Raw genomic sequence first — 26,635 nt, forward strand, 5'->3', positions numbered from 1 at the left:
CCAACACAGACAGTGGGCCCCCTGCAGCTAACTTACCCCTATTCTGCACATCTGAGAGTGAGTCTGAGGAGGAAGACACAACCCTGGTGTATCCTGGGATGGAGACAAGATTTCAGTCTCGATCAGCTGAACCAAACGAGAGTTTTCCCTCTTCCGCCCTAAACCCAATGGCGGAACTATTTAGGCCCATTTCTGATACCCCGGTGCTGCTGATGAGACCCCCCTGTGATGACACACACAGGTTATTGGACAATGGGGACAGACAGGTAGAGGATGTCCTGGGCACCTTGGACCCTCCAGCGTTAGAACTAGGAGTGCAGGGGCCTACGCCAGTAGCCGAGGGACCCTCCAGGGAAGCCTCTCCATCCGTCACTCAAGAGGATGTTCCCCCTACCTCGGCAACAGAGATTCTCAATAGACGAGACAGGGTGATAAGACCAGTGAAACGGTTAACTTATGATGCACCTGGGGTGACTAGTGAGGAGCCAATACATATAGCACACAGGCTTGTGGAAGCTAAAGTGGGCTTCCTGAGGCCCTTTGGAGGAAACCAATGAGTTGGTATAAAGGGAGTGTGATTTGTCGGGACGACAAAGTCTCGGCTGGGGGGAGGATGTAAGCAGTGTCAGGATGAGCTCCACCCTGACATCTGGTGGTGAGGTGTGGCAAGTTGTGGAAAAGAACTTCAGGGGCCGATCTCATTTGCATAGGCACACCCACCACGCCTAGAATGAGACCATAGCTGCCCAAATGGTCACTTTGGCTGCTGTGGGATCCCCAGTGTCTCTGTTATTGGGGCAGGAAGAATAAATTGTTATTACCCTGATTATGGGAACTGTGCTTGGAACTGTACGTGGCCTTTTGTTATGATGGAGGGATTCACCATCAACTAAGTAGCACTCGCTAGGCAAGGGTCATGGGTTCCAAAACCTGTGTGAATGAAGAGAGGCTGGGGACAAGTAGTAGTACTTGGTGGCATGGGCCCCTTGGTGAGGGCCTTACATGCTGATTGCACTTCCTCCTCTCTCCACTGTGGAATATCAGAGCTAATTTTGATTTCATTAGAAGTCTAGTTATAGGCTGCTGAGCTCACTTTGGGCTGACAGTGCACCAGCGCTGGGGCTCCCCTACTATAAGCTGAATTCACCTAAGAGCTGAAATCACTGAGTGTTGTGTTAAGTAGTGGGGGAGCCTGAAGATATATTGTGGAGCAGTTTGCGGGACGGCTGGTGAAGCAGTTCGACGCGGAGCAGTGTGTGGATGGCAGGAGCTGCTTGTGGGCCGTGGAGCTGAGTTCGTGGGGCAGCTGAGCGAAGGAGTTCGTGGGGCGGCTGGCGGAGCGGAGCGCAGCTGAGCGAAGGAGTTTGTGGGGCGGCTGGCGGAGCGGAGCGCAGCTGAGCGAAGGAGTTCGTGGGGCGGCTGGCGGAGCGGAGCGCAGCTGAGCGAAGGAGTTTGTGGGGCGGCTGGCGGAGCGGAGCGCAGCTGAGCGAAGGAGTTCGTGGGGCGGCTGGCGGAGCGGAGCGCAGCTGAGCGAAGGAGTTCGTGGGGCGGCTGGCGGAGCGCCGCTATGGAGCTATGGGGCGGTCAGCTTCAGATCACGTAAGGTGCCTCTTACCCCCGTCCCATTTCCACCCAGGTTGGGAGGTAAAGCTCCGCCGATAAACTTTCGAACTCTGGGGCTGCCCTGACCAGGGACAGAGACTTTTGGGGCATTGGACTTTTGGGACTTTGGGTGATTTGGGGTTGCTGGACTCAAGAACCAAAGGGAAAAGGGCATGCCCCAATTTGCCTGGGGTGGGGTTGTTTTTGCTCATGGGTTGTGTTATGAATCCTGTTGGTGGTGTTTCCCCAACATAATGCCACATTGTTTCTCTCTGTTATTAAAAGACTTTTGCTACACTCAGACTATGTGCTTGCGAGAGGGGAAGTATTGCCTCTTGGAGGCGCCCAGCGGGGGTGGTATATATTTTTCCCAGGTCACTGGGTGGGGGCTCGAGCCGGTTTGCATTGTGTTATTGGAATGGAACCCCTAGATATTGAACCCGGCCCTTGTTGCTGCCAACTCTGACGGGCAGAAGGGTTACATAAGGAAGGAGATTCCACCACCTCCCTAGGTAACGCATTCCAGTGCTTCACCACCCTCCTAGTGAAATAGTGTTTCCTAATATCCAACCTACATCTCCCTCACTGCAACTTGAGACCATTGCTCCTTGTTCTGTCACCTGCCACCACTGAGAACAGCCGAGCTCCATCCTCTTTGGAACCCCCCTTCAGGTAGTTGAAGGCTGCTATCAAATCCCCCCGCACTCTTCTCTTCTGCAGACTAAATAACCCCAGTTCCCTCAGCCTCTCCTCGTGCGACATGTGCCCCAGCCCCCGAATCCTTTTCATTGCCTTCCACTGGACTCTCTCCAATTTGTCCACATCCCTTCTGTAGTGGGGGGACCAAAACTGGACGCAATACTCCAGATGTGGCCTCACCAGTGCCGAATAGAGGGGAATACTCACTTCGCTCGATCTGCTGGCAATGCTCCTATAGCCCAATATGCCATTGGCCTTCTTGGCAACGAGGGCACACTGCTGCCTCATATCCAGCTTCTCATCCACTGTAATCCCCAGGTCCTTTTCTGCAGAACTGCTGCTTAGCCAGTCGGTCCCCAGCCTGCAGCGGTGCATGGGATTCTTCCTTCCTAAGTGCAGGACTCTGCACTTGTCCTTGTTGAACCTCATCAGATTTCTTCTGGCCCAATCCTCCAATTTGTCTAGGTCACTCTGGACCCTATCCCTACCCTGCAGTGTATCTACCTATTCCCCCAGCTTAGTGTCATCTGTGAGGTTTCAGAGTAACAGCCGTGTTAGTCTGTATTCGCAAAAAGAAAAGGAGGACTTGTGGCACCTTAGAGACTAACCAATTTATTTGAGCATGAGCTGTAGCTCACGAAAGCTTATGCTCAGATAAATTGGTTAGTCTCTAAGGTGCCACAAGTCCTCCTGTTCTTTCTGTCATCTGTGAATTTGCTGAAGGTGCAATTAATCCCATCATCCAGATCATTGATAAAGATGTTGAACAAAACCGGCCTCAGGACCGACCCCTGGGGGACTGCGCTTGATACCGGCTGCAAACTAGACATCAAGCCGTTGATCACTACCCGTTGAGCCCGACAATCTAGCCAGCTTTCTATCTACCTTATAGTCCATTCATCCAATCAATACTTTTTTAACTTGCTGGCAAGAATACTGTGGGAGACCATATCAAAAGCTTTGCTAAAGTCAAGATATATCACGACCACCACTTTCCCCATATCCACAGAGCCAGTTATCTCATCATAGAAGGCATGACTTGCCCTTGGTGAATCCATGTTGACTGTTCCTTATCACCTTCCTCTTCTCCAAGTGGTTCAAAATGGATTCCTTGTGGACCTGCTCCATGATTTTGCCGGGGACTGAAGTGAGGCTGACCAGTCTGTAGTTCCCCGGGTTCTCTTTCTTCCTTTTTTTAAAGATGGGCACTACATTAGCTTTTTTCCAGTCGTCCGGGACCTCCCCCGACCACCACGAGTTTTCAAAGATAATGGCCAATGGCTCTGCAATCACATCAGCCAACTCCCTCAGCACCCTTGGATGCATTAGATCTGGACCCATGGGCTTGTGCACATCCAGCTTTTCTAAATAGTCCTTAACCTGTTCTTTCACCACTGAGGGCTGCTCACCTCCTCCCCATGCTGTGCTGCCCAGGGCAGCAGTCTCAGAGCTGACCTTGTCTGTGAAGACTGAGGCAAATAAAGCATTGAGTACTTTACCTTCTTCCACATCATGTGTCACTAGGTTGCCTCCCACTGTCAGTAAGGGGCCCACACTTTCCCTGACCTTCTTCTTGTTGCTAACATACCTGTAGAAACCGTTCTTGTTACCCTTCACACCCCTTGCTAGCTGCAACTCCAATTGTGCTTTGGCTTTCCTGATTACACCCCTGCATGGTCAAGCAATATCTTTATACTTCTCCCTAGTCATCTGTCCAAGTTTCCACTTCTTGTAAGCTTCCTTTTGGAGTTTAAGCACCAGCACGTGGGGGCAGCCCAAGCAGAAATCCCCTCCCCCCCCGACACACATGAGAGAGGTGCTGGGGGCCGTGCTGGAGGCAATGACAGTGGGGTCAGGCATCAGGACATGTGGCTGTTGGGTGCGTTGCTGGATTCTGGAGAGACCTCCCCTTCTGCCACCAACCTGCCCCACAGGAACCCAGCACAGCGCCCTCTGCTACCCTTGTCTGCCACCGTCTCTCCGCTCCGCGGAGCTCCCACGACCTGCCTGGGGCAGTGACAGACCCTCTTGCTCCCCAGTTATAACACCTGGCCCTGAGCTAGCCCCTTTCTCCAGCAGATCTCAACGCCCTTCACAAAGGAAGTTGGCATCACTATCCCCACTTTACAGATGGGGAAACTGAGGCACGCAAGGGGGACGTGACTTAACCAAGGTCACTCCACAGGCCGGCCATGTCTGTATGCAAAAGCCTGAGGACTTTAATTGGACCAGTCTAGTTAAAACATTACAACACCCCCCACCCCTTCCATGGGGATGCCTTTATACCAGTACAAAGGTTTGTTGACTGGTAGGTCAAATTACGATCAGACCTCAGGCCTACTGGTGACCCAAACTCCCAAGATGCTTTGGCAATGCTGCTAAACTCTCACAGGCTGTGAAAAATGCCAATTTGCTAACATTTTTGGCCTCATGCCCTGTTATTTGCGTTGCCACGCGACTGTGCGAGAAATGTACCAACCGCAAACAAATGGAAATGTATAAATAACATAGTGATGGTAGGTTTCAGAGTAACAGCCGTGTTAGTCTGTATTCGCAAAAAGAAAAGGAGTACTTGTGGCACCTTAGAGACTAACCAATTTATTTGAGCATAAGCTTTCGTGAGCTACAGCTCACTTCATCGGATGCATACAGTTTCCACAGTATGCATCCGATGAAGTGAGCTGTAGCTCACGAAAGCTTATGCTCAAATAAATTGGTTAGTCTCTAAGGTGCCATAAGTACTCCTTTTCTAGTAATGGTAAAAGTTTATGCTTAAGCAGCAGATGTGTGATTGTGTGCTGGGAAGTCTATGAAATTTACCAGACACAGATGGATTTGTAGCCTTGCATTGGGAAAGAGGAAGTGATAAGCTGGAACTAAGTTACCTATAAGTAGTCCAAACTGTATGCAAGCAGTGGCAAAAGACATCACGGGGATCAATCTATCGTTTACATCAACAGCTGCAAGGTTTGGTTCAGCAGACTCGGTAATGGATCTGCCTTTCTGTTTGGGCGCTGTACTAATAACTAATAAATACTGGCTGGGGCTTGGGTCCTTGAGGTCTGTTTAAGTAGGAAGTAAGATGGAAGCTGAATTGGTAATAAATCTGCTTCCCTGGGGGATCCTCCGACCCAAGTTTACCGGCTGGAACCAGACCGGGCAGGGTCACAACCTCTGTGTCGGGAGTAAAGACCTAGCCGTGTGTGGAGACTCTGGCTGGGACGGTCTAGGGGCCTACAGGGGAGGGAAAAAGTTTGAAGAAGAGATGTAAGACTAGATCCAGAGAAACGTTAACGCCATCAAGAGTAAAATGCGGGCGAAGAATGGCCCAAATAGTAAAGATGGGCTTGGATTGTTTGTAAAGAAACGTGCTGTTATGCATGGAGGATCTGGGGCCGCACTGCGTCCGGCCGGCCCGTGGGATCACACGTGTGCGCTGCTTGTCTCTGGGCTGACCAGAGAGTGGAGGGGAAAGCGTGACCCGGGGCGGCAGCTCAGCATCAGGTGCGCGAGGCTTTTAATCAGCAGCTTAAGGAAGTGACAGAAAATGCTCAGAAAGGGAAGCCGCAGAATGGGGATGTCAACTGGCGGCTGGCGAGCGCCGCAAGGAAAGGGGAAGGCGGGCAAGAGGAAGGAGCCGAGGAGACGGTGCAGACGTGGGGTTGTCAGAAACGGGCGGAGGACAGTGGAAGCGGTTGCGGTGATGCTGGAAGCACCGGGGAAGCCGGCTGAGTGCAAGGACGACCCGGAGGATGTGATGGAGCAGGACAAGCCTCAGCGTTAATAAGGCAGCCGAGCCGCGTCGCAAGTTAAGAAAATGAACTGCGTGCTGGAAGGAAAAGGTTTGGGGGCACCCCGAGTAAGGAGGGGCGTGGGACAGATCGGCCCAGGGGTTCTACAGAGAACTGGGGCAGGAGGCTGCCAGCCGACCGGGCGGGTTTGTGAAGGCCGGGTGCTGGCATGCTGGCAGAATGCTTCTTAAACGCAACGTTGAAACGTGACATTGTGACAGGCCATGGCAGAAAGGCCAGGCAGGGGAGAAACCTGTCCAGGCACTAAGTCAATGGGTTCCCCAAGGGTGCCGAACAGCACTTGGTTCCACCCAGTTCTGTAGGGGGAGATGGGCCAGAGACGGCGGTTCCCTCCCAGATCCTGCACAAAGCTGGTTGGAAAGTGTGGGTATTTCCAGAGTTCATTGTATTACAAATGCGAATGGGTCTGGAGTCTGGGACGTGATTCCTCTGGGGAAGACGTGACTCCATCAAACCCTGGGAAGGGTCAGGAATATCACAGGACACTTGTAAAACAACCGACCGGCCAAGGCGGGGATGCAAATTCCCACCTCTGCCCCCGGCCTTTCAAAGTGATGCCCTGAGGAGTGAGCCACTGGCTGCAAATGACCTGTTCTCAGATCGAGGGACCGGCCTGCGGCACTCACAGATTCCCAGGGGTCATGTTCGCAGCAGAAGCTGTGCTGAGCTTGGCAGCACTGAAAAGCCCCTGGGTGGGTTTGACGGGCTGCACCCCAGCCGGAGCCCTGGCTGGAGTCGGGGGAGGGATCCCTGGTAAGCCTAGTAGCAGGCGGGTGGGTTCGCTGATTGGTTTAACCCGTGTTCTCGGCAGTCCTGTCACCGTAAGCACCGAGGTGGTTCTTGCGGGGAGCTTGGTGGGGCCGGAGCTGTGGGGCTCATGGGGCTTGTAGCCTCGGAGGGGGCAGGAAAGCGGCCGGCTCGGCCAGTCTGACTTGCTGGGGATATCACAGTGCCAACAGGAAACCGGGAAGCCTGGAGCACCCGGCAGGAGGGAGAGCAAGGCGGGTCCTGCCCACAAGAGGTGGCGGCTGGCGTGCCAGGAGCCCAGGGCGGATGCCCTGGCTGGGCCACGGAGGGGCAGGACCAGTGCAGTTGCCCTAAGCGGTGACACCATCATCGCCCCTTCCTCAGCTACATGGAGCTCCGGCCATCTCCTAGCCTGGGGCGGCTACAGCCCCCCCTGCTGGGCCGTGAGGCTCACAGCGCCTGGCACTCGACTGCCCTTCTCCTCAGCAGATCAAGGAGCAATGGTCTCAAGTTGCAGTGGGGGAGGTCTAGGTTGGACATTAGGAAACACTATTTCACTAGGAGGGTGGTGAAGCCCTGGAATGGGTTCCCTAGGGAGGTGGTAGAATCTCCATCCTTACAAGTTTTTAAGGTCAGGCTTGACAAAGCCCTGGCTGGGATGATTTAGTTGGGGATTGGTCCTGCTTTGAGCAGGGGGTTGGACTAGATACCTCCTGAGGTCCCTTCCAACCCTGATATTCTATGATTCCCCACTTCGGAGAGGGAAACTGAGGCACTGGGCAGGGCCGGGACTTGGCCAAGGTCACCCCATGGGCAGGCCGCGTCCACACACAAACACTGTTGGAGTGTAACTGTACCAGGCTAGTTAACACATTACAGCCCCGGTGGGGGTACAATTATAGCCCTGCAACTGGGCTAGAACTATTCCCGGACGAGAAGGGTCGACGGGTCTGACCCTGGTACCAGGCACCTGTATCCTGGTGTCACCGCACACACACTGCTGTTGGTACTGGTATAAATATATCATCAAAAGCGACCCCACCACCCCACAGTTACATCGGGACAAAAGCTGTGCGTAGGGCAGACTGGAAACTTTGGGGCAGGGACTGGCTCTCGCTGCGTGTGGCTGCAGCCTCTGGCACGACAGGGCCCCGATCTCGGTTGGGATCTCCAGGCGCTGCCTTAGTGCCCTGCAGCTGGAGTTCAGGGGAGCTGGGGCAGGCGGCATGTCTGGATCGGTCGGAGTCAGGTTTGTTCAGGTCTGTGCTTTTCCCTCTGGCTTGGGGAGGCGGCAGGAAGTGACCCAGGAGGGTGACGAGCGGCGGGGGATGACACAGAGCTCTCTGGGAGCAGGGTTCAGCTGCCCGCCTTGTGGCCTGGACGGTGGCTGACGTGCTGTCCCCCCGGTGCGGCGTTCCCCAGCTCCCCAGGCCGGGTGGTGCTCTGTGCCCAGCCTTGCCCACGTTGGGATGAAGGTTCTGCCCCTGGGGTCGCGCTGCCAGGCCAGAATCGCTCCCTCCCCTCGACGCGCAGTCTGTCGGCCCCTGTCGTGCTATGGACCCCTGAGCCCTGCTGCACGAGCTCTGCTGGGTCTTCAGCAACTGCAGCCCCCTGGTGAAATCCCCCCCGACTCCTTCCTCCTCGGTGGCTGGGCTCCCAAACAGCATTGGCAAGACAGTTTATTAACCAGCTACCTGGCCCCACGCCCTGTCGCCTGCCTAGGTGCTTATAGAGAGAAGCAGCTGCCTGCGTCCGGAGCTCACTCTGCTCCCAGCTCTGCAGGAACCCAGGAGGGCACATGCCAGCCCCTCTCTGCACCCCACGGGGCGCCGGTCTCCATGGACCAGCTCTGCCCCCCAGCACGGCTCTTCTCCCCACAGCTCCAGCTGGGCAGGGGGCTGTTAGTACAGCCAGAGCCACCCCCAAGCCTGCTGCTCAAGGGGCTGCCATAGGGACCGGGGAGCTCATGGGGAAGGGGGATCTGGATGGGGATGGGATGCTGCCATCAGGCGACAGTCTGGGCTTGGAGCCCGGGGCAGCCTGAGCACAGGGGGATCTGCTACCCAGGGGCTCTGGGGGTGTTTGGCTCCAGCCCAGCAGCGCCCCCTCCTGGGGGTGGCAGGCCGGCTGTGACGGGCGCGTGTCCCCACAGGACTGAGGGAGAGGAAGATGTTGCTGCTGACGCGGGTCGTGTGGCTCTCAGTGCTCTGCGCCGTGGCGCTTGGTGAGTTCGGATCCCCCTGGGCCAGGGGGTGGGGGGCAGGGCTGGGAATCCCTGAAGCAGCTGAGAACGGAGGGAGGGGGGGAAATCAATGATGGAGTCACCCATCAAACCTGCCCCCTGGCCTGGTGCCTTGGGCTGGACCTGCCCCTGCAGAGCTGGAGACGCCCCTCAGCTCCCGTCCAGCCCATCCCTCCACGTGGGAGGGTCGGGTCATCCCCTGTCGCCCGTTCCCCAGAGCCCTAGTGTACATCAGCCCAAGGGACAAGGCCCCTGGCCCTGCCCGTGGGGAGACGATCCCAGAGTGTCGCACACCCCCCCGCCCAGGCCGTGTCCCCTGCCAGCCCAGCGCCATCCGAACTGCCCTGGGGCACCCAAGAGCCAGAAAGTGCCAGCTCCCAGCATGCAGAGGGGCAGCGAGCTGAGGCAGTGTGGGGAGGGCAGGGGAAAGGGGGCTGGGGAGGGGGGAGCAGACGCAGAAAGAGGGTGGGGGAAAGCAGGGGAAGAGGGGTGGGGTGGGGGGAACAGTAACAACACTAGCTGGTCCCCGGCTCCCACCAAGGCCCTGTTAGGAGGATTCGTGCTGGGAATGTCCCTGCGGCCTAGACGTCGCCCCCGGGATCGGAGCAGGGCCCATCTACCCCGGTGTCCCGGCTCCAGCAGCGGCCAGTGCCAGATGCTCCAGAGGGAGGCGCCAGACACCCCCTAGTGGTCCATGATGGAATAACCCAGCCACAGCAGAATTTCCTTTCTGTTCCCCCCAGGTAGTGGCCCCAAGCCCCAGGGCAGGAACCCATCCAGTCCCACCCATTGTGACGCTGGCTGTCCTCGTTCTCTGATCCGTTGCTGGATCCTGCTCTTTGCCCAGTGACAGCCAGTGGCAGGGAGTTCCCCAGGCTGATTGTGCCCAATGAGCTCTTTCTCAGGGTCAGATGTTCTGACCTTCCAGTTTCTGGGGCGCTGGACTCCATCCTGTTTGTCCCGTCTCTGAAGGGACCTGGCCGAGGGGTGGCAGGGGGGTCAGCAGTGGGAAACCAGAATGATCAGGGGCCTCCCGGATGCAGAGAGACCAGAAAGGCAGAAAGGCTGCGGTGTGGAGGGGAGGCTGGAGGGATCCAAATGACCAGAGGGGGCAGACGAGACAGACAGGCTCAGAGCCGCACACCCTGGGCAAGAGCTTCCCCAGCCCAGGGTGACTTCGGAGCACCAGCCCCACCAGCCATCTCCAGCCCAGCCCTTGCTTGGCCTCCCTCCAGCCTGGCCTGGCTCCCCGTTCACCCCTTTGCTGCCACTGGCGGGTGGTGCTGCGGGGCGAGCAGGCTCCTGGCCAGGCCTCTCTCCAGCCCCGTCACATTTAACGCAGGGCTGCACGTCCCCCCTGCGCCATGCACGGCCTTTGCTGGCCCCCACCCCCACGACTCCAGCCCCACTCAGAGCACCAGCTCTGGGCCCGATCCTGCTGTGTGGGCTGGGGCAGGTGGGGGGCACCCCCATTAATCCAACCCTTTCTCCCCTCCCCTGCATGGCACAGGCTGCCCCACCATCATCTCCCGCTCCCAGTGGGAGGCCCAGGTCCCAAGAAGCAGGGACCCGCTGGGGACCCCAGTGCCCTCCGTCATCATCCACCACACGGCAGGGAACCATTGCACCTCACAGGTCTCCTGCAGCCGGCAAGTCAGGGGCATCCAGAGCTACCACATGGACAAGAAGGGCTGGTCTGACATCGGCTACAAGTGAGGGGGCGGGGTGCGACTGGGGCCTCCTTTCAGCAGATAGACAGACTCCAGGCCGCTGCCCCGTGGTAGCCGCGGGGGGGGGGGGGGGGCAGCCGAGACCACACTCAGGGGGACAGCTGGGGGAGGGGGGATTCTTAGGGTGGCCAGATGTCCCGATTTTATAGGGACAGTCCTGATGTTTGGGACTTTTTCTTATATAGGCACCTATTACCTCCCACGCCTGTCCCAATTTTTCACACTTGCTGTCTGGTCACCCTAGGGATTCTCCAGAGAAGAGATTTGATTTTTATATTTAATATTTTGGGCGGAAAAGATGGAATTGGGGAGGGTGCGCCCAGAGACCCAGCTGTGGGGGGAGAATGGGACCCTGGCAAGAGGGGAGGGGGGCGGGGGCACAGAGCCCCTAGCAGGGGGAGATTGGGGGGGCAGTGATGGAGCTGGTGGGGGGATGGAGGGCCGCAGAGAGCCCCTGGGCTGTGCCAGGAGCTCAGCCGACAGACGCCTCGGGGCCTGCACCCTCCTCGTCTGTGACACCGCCCCATGCCGGCGTTATTGACACGTTTCCCTGCAGCCGGCCTGCCGCCCCGCAACGAAAACCTGGCCAGAGATTTTGCTCCGTGAAATGCTTTGAGATGGTGATGTCGGGAAATGGAAACCCAGCTGGGAATTTCCAGCAGGGCAGCGGCTCCCAGCGCTGTTCTCCTGCCCCACATCTGGGCCCGCTACAGCCCTCACTCGACCCCCAGCTCTGTCCAGGTGGGGCCCTTGATGCCTTCCATAAGGGGTGTTACACACAGTGCCACCTAATGGCCAAAGAGTGCAATACAGGTTAGGGCCCCTCCATTCCAGTCCTTTTCCTCAGTGGGTCTTTAGCTCCATGGCAGAGGATTGAGCTTCTAGCTCTGATGGTCCCAGGTTCAAAACCAGGCGGGGCCAGCGACGACCCTCGGGGAGCTGCCGAGAGCGATGGGGAGGGGAGGGTGCGGCTGACGTGCCCATGCGGGTCTCACACTGCGCTCTGCCTGCAGCTTCCTGATCGGTGAAGATAAGAGTCTACGAGGGCAGAGGCTGGAGCACCATGGGGGCCCATGCCAAGAACTGGAACAATAAGTCACTGGGAATCAGCTTCCTGGGCAGCTTCTCCAGTATGTGGGTCCCGTCTGTACATTTTCCCTGCTAGGCCCCCAGGGGAACTGGGAAGTTCACAGCTGCTCTTGGTTCCACCGCGGTGGGGCACTGGGCTGGGGCACAGGGTCAGGAAAGGGAGGGGGAGGGGGAGCATGGCGAAGCAAATGTGTGTGTGGAGGCGGGGAGATGCATTACCAAATGCAGCGGGGTGGGGGAGAGAGACACTGACATGGCCAATCAAGAACGGGGCTAGAGGGTGTTTATTTACTCAGGCCACATTCACATCCCCTGAGCAGCAGAGAGGGGCCAGGGGCGTGTGTGAAATTAACAGGGGGCTGCTGGTGTCCTGCAGAAACAGCCCCTGACAACACCACCCTGACCGCTGCCAAGAGCCTGATCCAATGTGCTGTCTCCGGGGGCTTCCTGAGTGAAAGCTACACCCTGAAGGGGCATCGCGACGTGAAGTCAACCCAATGCCCCGGGGACACCCTCTACTACGCCATAAGCCAGTGGCCTGAGTTTGAAGCCTGAGTCCCTGCAGCCTCGAGGCAGCCCCTGCGCCCATCGCTGCCCGCAGCTTCTGCCTGCTCGAGCAGCACCTCTGCCCCCCAGCAGGGGGCAGCCTCCCGCTTCTCGCCCACCTGCTGCCTCCTGGGGCCCGGAGAGCAGGGCTCTGAGAGTTAGGGTTATGCTCCCGTCTCCCCTGGGCTCTGCTGCCCTCCTCCGGGGCTCAGATTTCTAATAGCACCTGGGAGCCACCTGCCTCCCCCAGACTGCTTCCTTCGGCAGATGCCAGGCCAAGCCCCTCGCTCCCGCCCGCAACGGGCATGTCAGCTTGGCCCGGGTCCACACACAGCCACGCCCAGGGTCTTACAGCGGCCCTGCCAATCCCTGGGCAGCTCAGGAAACGTCACCTCCATTCCCGTGTGAAACGACTGAGCAATTCTCAATCCCAGAGTCAAATCCGCCTCTGCCCCCAGCCCCCCCGAGCTCTGCAGTGAAGATTTCATCTGGAATCCACCAGAAACTGGTCGCTAGTTAACCCCCCACAAAGGGAACCCAAGTGTCCCCAAGCCCTGACACTCGGCTCTGCCTGGCCCCCGCAGGGTCTGGCTCTCAAAGCTTTCAGCCCTCGCCCCTTTCGCCCTGACAGTCCGTTCCCGCGAGCCTCTCGCACCGAGGGGGGCAAAGTGTTGGATCTTCACACAGCAGGTGCCGGGGAAGGACCCGTCGGGTGGGTCGCAGAGCCCCACAAAGGGGTTTTTAGTTCAAGTGCAATTTGCCTTTACCTCAGCGCCCCGCGGCTTAGTGCTTGCTTTGCTTGGGAGCTACTGAGCAGTGACAATAAACCAGCTTCTAGCACAGAAAAGTTGAAGCGCCGGGAATCATTTCATCTCCTGTTAAACCATCACCACCACCACCCTGCCGCTGGGCTGGGCGAGCTCAGAGGGTGTGATTATGGTCTGTCAGATTAGCACTAAGAGGCCCCCTTGGGCTAGGTGCTATACACACAGAACATGAGACAGACAGTCCCTGCCCTAAAGAGCTCACAGTCTAATTAGACAAAGGATGGGAGGGGAAACTGAGGCACAGGGAGGGGAAAAGGATTTTACCCAAACTCACAGGGCCAGTTAGTGGCAGAGCGTGGAACAGATCCCATGGGTGCAGTCAAGTGCTCTGCCCACTAGGCTGTGCTGCCTCTCAATCCAGAGGGAGGAGGTGGAGAGGAACCAAGGGGGTGCTGGTTCCGCATGGGTCACACACAGTCAGGCCGGCAGCCCTGAGCTGAAGGAAGGGGAGGGGAGCTGGGGTTTGCGCCTGCTGATGGGAGCTGGGGCTGCGGCTGGAGACTGGCAGGAGGGGCCGGAGCGGAGGGAACAGCCATGCCAGGAGCAGTGTCCCAGCCCCACAGTGCCCAGGGCTGCCCAGCATGTGGGAAGGGGGCAGCAGCACTGAGGGGTCAGCTCTTTGTTACGAGAGTCGCTGTGGAGCAGCCCCCGAGTGAGGCTGGGAGCCCAGCACCCCAGGGTTGGACGGGCCCCGTAAACAGGAGCAACCCCTGGTGGGCTGGCAGCTGGAGGCCGCGCTGTAGAGAGTGCAGGTCTGGCCCTCCCGCAGCCCCCAGTGTCCTGCCCCTGGCACAGTCCAGGTTCAGCCTAGTTATTCCGGCTTCTGAGCCGTGGACCCCGGGGGACGCGACCAGCTGGGATCCAGGCCCCGCACTAGGAAGAGGCTATTCCAGGCCCCAGCGGCTGGAGCTCTGGAGGGCGTGTAAAGCCCAGGAAGGCCCAACCTCAAGGGGCTCAAGCAAGAGGTTTCACTCCTGGGCTGGTCACAGCCCCAGAACAGACTCAGCACAATCTCTCTTCCCATCCTCCCAGCATTGTAACACCTCCTCAAGCCCCTGCGGGGCTGCCACAGCCTGGGCCCCCCAAGCCACCTTGCCTGGTCCCTAGGGTGTTTTGGCTGCTGGCCCCATGGAGCTCGGCCCAGGAGGGGCAAAGGATCCTGCGAGGCCCAGGGAGGGGTTGGTCCCCTCACCAGGAGAGGCTCTGGGCAGTCACAGCCACAGGTACTCAGCCAGGAAGGCAGCCAGGATCTTGCAGAGGTTCTCCACAGTCGGGGGGTGCAGGTTCTGCTCCGTGTCCTCCATCGTGTGCCAGACCCACGGGAAAGGGGTGGCGATGAGGTGCAGCACCGGCACTCCTGCGGCCAGACAGATACATGGATAGTCAGCAGGGATCCAACCCAGGCTCTGCATCACTGCAAGCCCAGCCTCTACTGCTGGAGCTACAGGAGTAATTCCACTATTGTCAGCAGTAGTAGACTATTATCCCCATGTGGCCCAGCCACTAGCGGGCGGCGGGCGACATTCTAAATGCGCACACTGTCTCAGTAGAAGGAGCCAGGCCCTTAGGCACGACCTGACCTTACATCTAGGAGCCATGTGCTCCCCTGACCTAGCAACAAGCAGCTGGCCAGGTGCATTATGGGAACCAGATTGGCCAGAGACATCAAGCGAGTCAGGGCCAAGTGGCTAGATAGCAATGATATGTTTATAAAGTCTTTCACCCCCAAGGATCCCAGAGCCTAAGTTCAAAATGCAGCCACCTCTGGGGTGAAGCGTGCCAGGCAGGCAAACATCATCTATAAAGCATTTTACCCCTGTAAATAACACCTAGCTCTTGCATAGCCCTTGTCCTCAGGGGATCCCAAAGCACTTTACAAAGGGGGTCAGAATGATTCCCCCCACTTCACAGATGGGGAAACTGAGGAAGACAGCAGCACAGTCAGCCAGCAGGGCAGTGGCAAAGCCAGGACCTGAACCCAGGTCTCAGTCCCTTGCTCCACTCACGAGGCCAGGCTTGTGTGGGAGCCTGGGGGAGTCTCACCACGTTTTGTCTGCACACATTCTGCCCTGGCTCCTCTGGGGAGGCCCCCCACCTGTCCATCCCACAGTGCTCTGCACCTGGACGCCCGGTAGCAAGGGGCAGGACAGGTACCTTTGCGAAGGAAGGGGACGTGGTCATCTTCGACAGGCCCATAGGCAGGCTCCCGCTGGAAGTACATCTGCTCCTGGGGGTGAGACTGCAGCAGGCCCAGCCGGTGCAGACGCTTCTCTGGGCGACACAGAGCAGAGGGTGAGGAGTGAGCTGGTTCCTGGGACCTGCCCGGCTGGGGGCGCGGCAGAACGAGCCCAACAGGGGGCCACACCTGGCCGCTCACAACAGAGCTCCCTGAGGACACGGAGACGCTGCTGTCTCCGGGAGCAGGAGAAAACGCCAGGGAGGGAGGGAGGGGGGATTTCAAACCTGACAAGTCGTGTTTGAGAGAAATAAAGTGTTGGTGAAAGATGCCAGGTCAACAGCCCCGGGGACTGAATCCCCAACTCCCAGCTCTTTCCCACAGCTGGGGATAGAACCCAGAAGTCCTGGCTCCCAGCCCCCCTGCTCTAACCACTAGACCCCACTCCCTTCCCAGAGCTGGGAAGGGAACCCAGAAGTCCTGGCTCCCAGCCCCCCTGCTCTAATCACTAGACCCCACTCCCCTCCCAGAGGTGGGGCTAGAACCCAGGCACCTTTATTCATTGTCAGACAGATGCAGGACCATCAGGACTGGCGGGGGGGGGGGGGTAGCTATCCCACTACAGGTGCCTGGGGGGGCAAGCCCCCTCCCACCCCTGGAAGAAAGGAAGGTTTGGTACCAATGCCGACGAGCCGGTCGAACCAGGAGGCGGTGAGGGGGAAGTGGTTCTGGATGGTCGGGTGGCGGGCCCCCAGCAGGTCCAGCAAGACAAACAGGCTCTGCAAGGAGGCAACGAGGGGTTAAATCTGTAGGGGCCCAGTCACCCCAGGAGGATCTGAGGGAGGGATTGGTACAAGATCCAGTGCAGACAGATTGAGCCCCCCACCTACCCCGGACAGGCACCCCCACCATCTCCCTCCAGCCTGAAAGATCCCCCAGGCAGAACTCCTCAGAGGGTCAGGCGGGCGGCTCTCACCATAGCCTGGAGCTGGCTGGTGCCCGGCTGGTGCTGAGCCTTGGCCATGTGCTCAGCCAGGTGGCGCGCCCCGTACAGGGAATCCCTCTCACTCCACTCCCCGAAGGCCTCCTCGCCATCCAGGAACAACAGCTGCAGCGTCACCTCGGAGCCCTGGGGAGAGACACGGGGCTCGCTCAACACCTGGCGCTGCTGGACAGGTGAGGGGACTGCACCCAGGACAGCAGCAGAGCTCGGGATAGAACCCAGGAGTCCTGGCTCCCAGCTCCCCTGCTCTAACCACTAGACCCCATTCCCCTCCCAGAGCCAGAGATAGAAGCCAGGAGTCCTGGCTCCCATCCCCCCCGGTTTTACACACTAGACTCCATTCCTTTCCCCAAGACAAGAGTAGAACCCCCAACCTGGGAAGCTCTCACCTGCTTCTTGGCCTTCAGCAGCTCCACGTCCAAGGCCGTGGCCAGTTCCAGCAGGATGGCACAGGGCATGGCCGAGTCGGTGGCCCCCAGGAAGGTGCGGCCCTGCCGGTCGCGGGGGAAGTACTTGGAGTCATAGTGGCAGGCCAGAACCAAGCGCCGCCCGGCAGCGGGGTCCAACGTGGCCACCACATTGGCAAAGCCTACGACACCCCGCGGTGTCCGGTCCTCGAAGGCATCCAGCTCTACCCGCCAGCCCGCAGTCAGCGTGGCCAGGCTATCCACAACGAACTGGGACAAGACAGAGAAGGCTTCAGGGTGCCATCTGGGGGGAGCGTCAGGGGGCAGCGGTTTTGGGGATATCAGCAGGGAGGCCAGGGGGCTGCGGGGGGGTGGGAACTGTCTCACCCTTCTAAGGCAAGGGGCAGGGTCGGAGAGATGCTCACCATCTCCAAAGGGATCTGCCCAGTGCAATGGGGCTAGGTCAGGTTCGACAACACTCCCGCCTCGAAAAAATGTTTCGACTGTGCAAATGAAATGTTTTGATCGCTTCAAACAGTCCCGTTTTCTGGGTCAAAACAACAACGTTTTGTTCTGAAATTTCAGCTAAACAGACTGAAAAAAGGTCAAAACTGAAATTAAACATGGCAAAATGACCAAAACGAACCGTTTCCATTGAGCCGAAATGGCAAAGAAAAGGTCTTGGGGTATTGCCAATATCTGAAATTTTTGTCCTGATTTGAGACAGGAAAATATTTGGAACTTGCAAAAATATTTGCAGAAGGGGAAAACCAATTCTCAAGGGCTTGAACCCCCGCACGCTGGGTCTGCAATGGACATGTCTCTGGCACAGACGCTTCCAAAATGCACTGAGCTTTCGGCACCCACTTCAAACCGGGTGTAGCTTCCCCAAGAGGTCCTGCAGACCCAACCCCAAAGATCTCCCGCATCCCTAGTTCAGGCCAGGGCTACTCCACAAACCCAGCACAGCTTTGTTGTTTGGGGTGTGGAAAGAAAAAACACAGCCCCTAGCTGCCATAGCTACACTGGCAAAAAACCCCGTGTAGATGCAGCTGTCCATGGAAGAGCACTTCTGCTGGCACAGTGCCGTTCAGGGAAATTGTTCCTACACGGGCAAAACTCTTCTGTCAGTGTCCATTGGGTCTACACTAGGGGCGCTGCTGGGACAGCTATATCAGCACAGCAATATCCATAGGGCTTGTGTAGTGTAGACAAGGCCGCAGACTCACCCTGCCCCCATTGCAGCCAGGGCCGTATCCGTGCGGATACCGAGTTAGCTGGTCTCTTGCGCCCACTTCGCACCAAAGGCAGTGACTGCCCAGGGTCCCCGGTGCAGGGAGGCAAAGCCGCCGTTTGCACCAGAGCCTGAAACCAGACAAAGCTGCCCCAGAGCAATTCCTGGCCTTGAGCCACTGGCTGCAGCTGGGGCAAACCTCTTGGGTTTTCAGGGCCCAAGCTAACTCTGGGGTCCCACGTTCCAGGGTGTCCTCTGAGCCCAGGATGTGCCCCAACCTCCAGCACAGCACAAGGACCGCACACCCCAAGGCTTTGCCCGGCCACAGCCCCCACTCACCTGCCGCACCTTCCTGTTCCCCGGGCTGCCCGGGTACCGCTCGATCAGCATGGGCTTCAGGAAGGAGTTCCAGAGGCGCCGGAGGTCCACCAGGGAGGCCAGCCGCTTCACCTGGCTGCTGGAGAGGCTCCGGGGCTTGTGGCCAAGCTGCGGAAAGGAACAGCGCTGGAATCCAATGGACCGTTCAAAACACCCCCGGCACCAGGAACGGACCCAGGGCACCCAAGCGAGAGCAGAGGGGTCCTGCGGTCCGGGTCTTGAGCCAGCGGTTGTCTCCTTCCTCATGTTCGTACAGCACCCAGCACAATGGGGCCCTGCTCCGTGACTAACTCTCCCCGGGCATCCTGTCCCCAATACAGGCAGTGGATGCGAACGGGGGGGGGGGGGGTGCCCTCCCGCTGCGTCCCCCTGTGCTGCACGACCCCGCTAGGGTGACGGAGAACAGAGCACAAGAGCCAGTGAGAATTCAAGGGCCTCTTCCTGCCCCCACTAGTGTCAGTGGAGGGAGGGGTTGGGGGTAGATACCAGCGCTGGTGTTCCTACTGCCTCTCCGAGGGCTCTGGGCACCCAGGGCCTCCCCCCAGCCCGCCAGCCCCAGACGAGCATCCTCCTGGACTCAGCGACACTGCACCCCATCTTAGCTCTACATGGCCGTACCGTCGCCCAGCCCCCCCTGCCCATTCCATGCCTCAGGGCGACACCCCCCTCACCCCCGGACACCCCCACCCTCCCAGGCACCCTGCCCCTTCCATGCCTCACTGCAACCCCCATTACCTGGCACCCTGCCCCCACGCCCCTCCCCCCAGGCACCCCCCATCCCTCCCAGGCACCCTGCCCCCACGCCCCTCCCCCCAGGCACCCCCCATCCCTCCCAGGCACCCTGCCCCCACGCCCCTCCCCCCAGGCACCCCCCATCCCTCCCAGGCACCCTGCCCCCACGCCCCTCCCCCCAGGCACCCCCCATCCCTCCCAGGCACCCTGCCCCCACGCCCCTCCCCCCAGGCACCCCCCATCCCTCCCAGGCACCCTGCCCCCACGCCCATCATACTCCCTACCCCAACTCCCCTGCCCCCCCATGCTCCCTACCCCAACTTTCCTGCCCCTCCCTGGGCACCCTGCCCCCCATGCTCCCTACTCCCGCGCCCCAGACGCCCTGCGCACCTGCCCCCACGCCCCCTGCCCCGCGCCCCTCACCTGCGCGCTGGGCGGGCCCCGCGGCTGCCCCCCGCCGGCCCCGGACCCCCAGCCCAGGTACAGGCCGGCGCCGGCCGCCAGCAGCAGCAGCAGCAGAAGGAGGAGCAGGCGCGGGGGGGCGCGGCGCGGGCGGGCGCTGGGCTCCGGGCCGCCCCCTCCCCGGCCGCGCCGGGCCCCGGCACCCGGCCCTTTCCGCATGGCGCCGCCGGCCGAGAGACAGCGAGCCCCGCCCACGGGGAGGGGCACGACCAGGCCCCGCCCACGGGGGAAGGACCTGAGGGGAGCGCACGGCCAGAGGGGCGGGGCGAACTGAAGCCACGCCCCCCGCGCGGCGCGCCCCAGATAGAGTCCCTAGCCGCTTGAGGGCGGGGCGATCTGCAAGACCCACCCACAGGAGGCGGAGCCACGGCGTTATTACGGCCTGCTGGGGCGGGGACACGCCCTTAGGGGTGGGGTTACCACAGGACACACCCACAATGGGGCGAGGCCGGGTAAGGACACCTCATCACATAACGGCATATTGAAAAGGGCAACCCCTCCTCCCCCATGCACCCCTGGGTCCAACACCCCCCCAGCACAGCCCAGGGTCTGACCAGCCCCAGCCCTAACACATCTATGGGTCTGACCCCCACCTGGGCACCTGGGTCCTAACCCCCCCCCACCATACCCTTTGGTCCGACCCGCCATTCCCCTAACACTCCCCTGGGTCCTACTCCCTCACTGCACCCCCTGCCCTGGCTCAGACCTCCCTTCCCAGAAACCACCTCTGGATCTGACACCCCCCCACACACACCCATGGGTCTGACCCCCCTTCCCCTAACAAAACCATGTGCACAACCCCTCCCAACACACCCTTGGGTACAACCCCCCCCCCCCACACACACACACTGAACCCATGAGTCTGACCCCCCTTCCCCTATTACACCCACTGGTACAACCCTGCCGTGCACCCATGTGTCCAACCCCCTTTCCTGTAACACACCCCTAGGTCTGACTCCCCCGCACCCATGGGTCTGACCATCTCCAGCACACCCCTGGATCCAGTGCCTCATTCCTCTAATACACCCATGGGTCCAACCTACCCCATACACCCAAGGTCTGACACCTCCCCCCCCCCCACCATGCAGCTGACTCCTCCCAACACATTCCTGGGTCTGACCCCCTCCCTACACCCAAGGGTCCAACTCCCCCGCAACGCACCCATGGATCTGAATCTCCCCTCTCCAGTGCACCCAAGGGTTCGACCCCTCCCCGCACTGGGCCCCGATGACATGGGGATGGGTGCACATGGATGACAGGTCCATATGGAGAGAGCAAGCACATGGAAGGACAGACCAACTATTGCAGCTGGGCCTGGAAAGCCGGGGGCAGGGGAGCGTACAGGGATCAGTGGGTGACTAGATAGAGGGTGCCCCTGCCCCCTGTGTCCCTCAATATACCAGCGAGGAAAACAGTGCTTAGAGCCCATCTGGCAGCAGCTGGAGTGACATCCCCCCGCACCCCTTGCAGCTGGCACAGGGCCCATCTGCAGCACTGATGTCACTGGGTCAATAGTGCTCACGTTCTAACCTGATGGGTCCTGCCGAGGGTGGTCTCTGCATTTGACCTTTTTCCTGGGCTGTATAATAGGGTTTATCACAGGATTTGCCCCTCACTTACATGGCCAAGAGCACAGTGTGTGAGGTTGTGTGACACACACAGGGTGTTGCCAAGTGGCCAATGCTTGTGGTTTCATCACAGTTCCCCTGGTATTTGGTGTGTCTCATAAAGCACCAGCTCCCAGAGTCATGGGATGGAGTGAGATACTCGGCTTCCATTGAAATGTAAGTTTCTAGCCCTAAAGGCTGACAACTCCCTGGGCAGGCTGTCCCTGGCTAAGGCCTTAGTACCGCACAGCTTGGTTCTGAAGCGGAGGAGCATGTCCCTTGGATAACCAGATGTGGTACGGTTCGGTTTACACTGCAGACCAGAACCGTGCCGCAGCCAACCCAAGTGCAACCAGCTGCCTCCTTGCAATCGTTATTTATTATACAGATTATTGTAGCGCCTTAGAGCGCCAGTCCCAGGCTATGACCCCTTGCGCTAGGCGCTGTACAAACACAAACAGTCCCTGCCCCAAAGAGCTGGCGATCTCCAGATAAGACACGAGCTGACAGGTGGATTCAGTCCTTGCTGGGCAGCACGACAGTCCATATGCTTGGAGCCTTTCTGGCTGCAGCGGCATCTCCCAAAGGGAGCCCTGGTGCTGCTGGGGGATTTAAACCCAAGCTGGACGCTGGGGAATGGATTCTCCCCTCCCGTAGGCTCTGGGTCCCCACACTCGGCCCCGCAGCAGTGTCGCCCATCAGCTGGCAGCAAGCAGGGTTCCCTCAGCTTCATGCGTACTAGGGGCAGCTCCTCGGATGTGCTCAGGGACTGACTCCCGCTTCGGCCCTACACGCTGCCCTTTCGTTTCTCCTTCTTACGCCCACTGTGCCACCCAGGGCCACAGGGTGGGGGAATCAACAGCTGCCGCTGTCCACAGCAGCAGCTCCCCCCACACGCACGGTGGGAGGAAAGCGAACAGAGCAGTCAGGATGGGGCAGAGGAGGAATAATGGAGCGGGGAGAGGCTGGGGGGAAACAGGGATGCGTGGGTGAGACCCAACAAACTCATCCCACCCAATTTCCAGCTTCTGGCCCTTTGGGCTGGAATCAAACCAGAAGAGAGGCAAGGTCTCCTGGCCTCTGACCCTGCAGGATCCATCACGCCCTTTGGAGGCCTTGGCTCTGGCTTGGAGCCATCTGTCATGGAGCCCTAGGGGTTGGGGCTACACCCCAGCTTTGGAACAGCCTCTCAGAGGAACCTGTCAGTGGGCCAGGCTCCCCAGAGGTCTCACTCATCCTCCAGGGCCATCCATGTGGCCTCCCCACCTCTGAGACTGAACCCCCGGGCTTCAGCCCTCCGGCCGCACCCCACAAGCTCTGCCTAGCCGGACCAGCCAGGCTCCTGGGAGAGTCCTGTCCCCCCTGGGACTGACACCCCGGCAGCACTTGCAGGGATGCTTGGCAGCGTTGGCAGACCAGTCGGGTTTATTGGTCCCTGGAGCCCAGCACGGGATGGCACCAGGTTAGCGCCGAGACATGGAGGTTAAAACATCGTCCAGCCTCTTCAGCCCAGGGCCAGCCAAGCTGGAGTGACCCCCCCACGGCCAGGCTCTGTGTCTCTCCCCATCTGACCTCCTTGGTAAGTTCCCAGGTGTCCCTTAGCCTGCCCCGAGGCAAACAATCCCTGTCCCCTCAACTAGGTAACCATGCACATGCTAGGGGAAACTGAGGCATGCATAGGCTTCATACCAATATTACAGGAAATCCCCACTTTGTCACACCATCACTACCCCCCACGCCCGGATGTTGGGAGGATGAGCACGCCGCCCCCTGGTGCCAGTTTTGTATTCCCACTGCTGCCTTTCTCTACTTGCGTGGCTGGCGTTTAAATGCCCCTAAGCCACACTGGCTTCGGAGAGGATAGCAGCTTCCACCTGCCCTGCTGATACACAGCAACCAGCAAATGCTCTGGCTTCCCCGGACTCATCCCGCGCAAGGATCATGAGTCTCAGGGAGATTTGGCCACGCACAGCCACACCTCCGAGTCCTGTGTCACTGCATTCTTGTGCTCAACAACATCAGAGCAGCCAGACTGGGTCAGGACAAAGGGCCAGTTGGCCCAGTATCCTGCCTCTGCCAGTGGCCAGTGCCAGATGCTTCAGAGGGAATGAACAGAATAGGGCCATTATCGAGTGATCCACCCCTGTCGTCCAGTCCCAGAGGTTATGGGATGCCCAGAGCATGGGGCTGTGTCCGTGACCATCTTGGCTAATAGCCACTGATGGACCTGTCCTCCAGGAGCTTATCTCATTCTTTTTTGAACCCTGTTGTACTTTTGGCCTTCCCCTGGCAGTGAGTTCCACAGATTGGCTGTCCATTGGGTGGAGAAGTACATCCTTGGGTTTGTTTTAAATGTCCTTCAGTTAATGTCTGTTAATGTCCTCCAGTGACCCCTGATTCTTGTGGTAAGTGAAGGGGTAAATAACACTTCCTTATTCATGTTCTCCACCCCAGTCATGATTTTATAGACCTCCGTCATATCCCCCCTTAGGCGTCTCTTTTCCAAGCTGAATAGTTCCCGTCTTTCTAACCTCCCCTCGTCTGGAAACTCTTCCATCCTCCTTCTCATTTCGTTGTCCACCTCTGTACCCAGGTGTGGGAAAGCTCAATCCCTGCACGCCCAGCATGGGACACCACCAGGGGAGCCCTAGTTACCTCTTCTCCCACCGCACACCCTGGGCCTACATGCAAGAGCCTCTTCTCTTTGGCAAAACGGTGGGGTTGGAAAGTGTGATCTCTCCATGCAAGGGAGCTAAGATGCACCTCAGAGGTGGCTGCCTTTCAGTGGCTGGCAATGTGAATTGTGTGTTGGCTGCTAATGCTCCATCTCAAAGCACTTTTAGCCAAACAATACTGACCAGTGGGTACAGATGACACCTGCATGTTTAGGGATTGCTCCCCCACCCACTGATATGCAGCCACCTCTATGGGATGGCACATCTCTATGTGAAATGAACCAGCTGTTTATATGGACATCCTTCATCCAGCACTGAAATGCAGCCACCTCTGGAGTGGAACACAGCAGCTGTTTATACAGGGCACAGCAATGCTACATTGCAGTTCAGGACACATCTACAATTCGCCATTCTCTTCCCAAAGTCTGTGGCGCTTCTCTCCTCCCAGATCTTGAGGCTCATACCAAGACTTCCCTTGAGGCAATGGGAGAAGTTTTTTCGAGTCATCTGGAGACGACAAGGTGCAGGTTATGTTTGTGGCTTGGGTGTGTGGGGAACAGGCACGGCATTATACAAAGCAGAAGAGCCCTGAGGGCTGATTGAAACAATTCTGCTGCTCCCAAGAAAAGCCCCTAAATCCCCTTGGCCTTTATTGCCCCAGAAAAGCCTAAAATCAGCCCATGTAGGAAAGAATAAACCAAGGTGAAGGGCAGGCTGGCTCTGACGTGCCTAGAGGGAATGGCAGATCTCTGGGCCCAGCTGCTGTGGAAGGTTAATTGCCACAAATGGGGACTTAGCCCCAAAAGGGGTGAGTAGGATGGCTGGGTTAGGACCCAGCAGCCATGGATTCTAATCCTTACTCTCCTGCACACTCCTTTTGTGACATTGAGCCACTATATTGCTCTGAGCCTCAGTTTCCCTATGTAGAATCACCCAGCTCATAGGGCTGTTGGGAGGGAACCCCTCCCTCCCCCCTCCGTGTGTGAGGCTCAGTGACAATGATGGGGGCCCATACAGAGGGGGGAGCTGAGAGCACCTAGGAGCTTGGCAATGCTCTGGGGTCAGGGTCAGGGCCCTGTGAGGGCTAGAATGTGCCATGCTCAAGGGTGAGCCAAAGGGTCCCCTGTTCTTTGCAAACTCTCCCCTCAGACCAGACACACTCATTACATCAAATACATTGCTTGCAGGGTACTTGCTCGTAAAGGGTAGCATGGGAGGTCTCTACTAAAAGCTGGCAACTTATCAATGCTCACAATCCTGGCATGATGTGCATAGGGACAAGAGGGATAAATACCAGAAAGGGAGAGGAATTATTTAAGCTCAGTACCAATGTGGACACAAGAACAAATGGATATAAACTGGCCATCAGGAAGTTTAGACTTGAAATTCGACAAAGGTTTCTAACCATCAGAGGAGTGAAGTTCTGGAACAGCCTTCCAAGGGGAGCAGTGCAGGCAAAAGCATATCTGGCTTCAAAACTAAGCTTGATAAGTTTATGGAGGGGATGGTATGATGGGACAGCCTAATTTTGGCAATTAATTGATCTTTGACTATTAGCGGTAAATATGTGCAATGGCCTGTGATGGGACACTAGATAGGGTGGGATCTGAGTTACTACAGAGAATTCTTTCCTGGGTGTCTGGCTGGTGAATCTTGCCCACATGCTCAGGGTTTAGCTGATCGCCATATTTGGGGTCGGGAAGGAATTTTCCTCCAGGACAGATTGACAGAGGCCCTGGGCATTTTTTGCCTTCCTCTGCAGCATGGGGCACAGGTCACTTGCTGGAGGATTCTCTGCACCTTGAAGTCTTTAAACGACAATCTGAGGACTTCAGTAGCTCAGACATAGCTTAGGGGTTTGTTACAGGGGTGGGTGGGTGAGATTCGGTGGCCTGCGTTGTGCAGGAGGTCAGACTAGACGATCATAATGATCCCTTCTGACCTTAAAGTCTATGAGTCTAAGAGTGGAGGAGCAGTGTCACTATACTGACATTTATGCCCTTCTGGTCTTACAGTGAAAAAGAGGATGGGGGCAGTGAGATCCCTCGGTGAAGGTCTGTTGGGGGGAGCTGCTACCCTCCCTGGCTCACTGCTGGTGATGTAGCGCAAAGTTTGATGGTCTGCCACTGCCCCATCCCAGAACAGTCAATAGAAAGCCACCGAAAACAACTGCAAACAACCCATACCATGTGGAAGTGGAAAGGAACATTGCACCAGATGGGATCTGCCGGTGAATCGAGACAAACAATTGTTCAGTAGAACACCGCGTGGGGAGATGCCCTCTGCATCCATTCACTGAGGAGAGGCTTGGGGAGTGAGGTTTTCCTGCAAGTCTGGATCTCGGGAAGCCAGCCAGCTCTGCAATGGACTGAATGTTGGGATAGGCGGGACTAGCTGTATTAGCTAGGAAAGGTAAAAGCGAAGACCCCGTTTACATTGAATGATTTTGTTTTGTGTTGCAACCGTTTGTTTCTCACCCTCTCTTGCTAGCGGAACCTCTGTCCTTTCCTAAATCAACCTTCCTGGGGTTCATTACAAGTGCTGTGTGTCACCGGAGTGGTAGTTTAAGGTTAAACTGTGGCATGCTGCACCCTTGGGGGCAGAGGAGCTGGGATTCCTGGGGGTAGCCAGAGCCAAGGGCTGGATATCACAGGAGGGATGCAACAA

General features: G+C 58.1%; 3 protein-coding genes across 3 annotated transcripts in view; 1 reads left to right on the top strand and 2 right to left on the bottom strand.

The window, feature by feature from the left end:
• LOC311511711 (peptidoglycan-recognition protein 2-like) overlaps window positions 1-26,635 on the bottom strand; it is a 253,171-nt gene that overhangs the window by 173,767 nt on the left and 52,769 nt on the right. The window lies entirely within an intron of this gene.
• On the top strand, window positions 5,989-13,027 carry LOC311511626 (peptidoglycan-recognition protein SC2-like). The gene is given in 6 exon segments (XM_084612362.1): window positions 5,989-6,143; window positions 9,013-9,084; window positions 10,613-10,814; window positions 11,846-11,863; window positions 11,865-11,962; window positions 12,298-13,027. Coding segments are annotated over 6 exon segments (594 nt in total). The 5' UTR covers window positions 5,989-6,118; the 3' UTR covers window positions 12,477-13,027.
• Window positions 13,330-19,846, bottom strand: QPCTL (glutaminyl-peptide cyclotransferase like). The gene is made up of 7 exons (XM_084612361.1): window positions 19,648-19,846; window positions 18,454-18,600; window positions 16,863-17,150; window positions 16,447-16,599; window positions 16,150-16,249; window positions 15,449-15,565; window positions 13,330-14,651 (listed from the first exon to the last, which is right to left on the bottom strand). The coding sequence occupies exons 1-7, from the start codon at window positions 19,843-19,845 to the stop codon at window positions 14,506-14,508; spliced, it is 1,149 nt and encodes a 382-aa protein (XP_084468487.1). The 5' UTR covers window position 19,846; the 3' UTR covers window positions 13,330-14,505.

Source organism: Lepidochelys olivacea (genome assembly GCF_965140295.1).
Source record: "Lepidochelys olivacea isolate rLepOli2 genome assembly, chromosome: 23".
NCBI lineage: Eukaryota > Metazoa > Chordata > Testudines > Cheloniidae > Lepidochelys > Lepidochelys olivacea.

Bases quoted from the DNA above. Each gene is read 5' to 3' on its own strand.
- QPCTL (XM_084612361.1), bottom strand. From the start codon at position 19,845: ATGCGGAAAGGGCCGGGTGCCGGGGCCCGGCGCGGCCGGGGAGGGGGC. The intron at 16,600-16,862 runs GTGAGAGCTTCC...GTCTCTCCCCAG, and splicing joins TGCTGAAGGCCAAGAAGCAG to GGCTCCGAGGTGACGCTGCA. The intron at 14,652-15,448 runs GTACCTGTCCTG...GTCTGGCCGCAG, and splicing joins CGTCCCCTTCCTTCGCAAAG to GAGTGCCGGTGCTGCACCTC.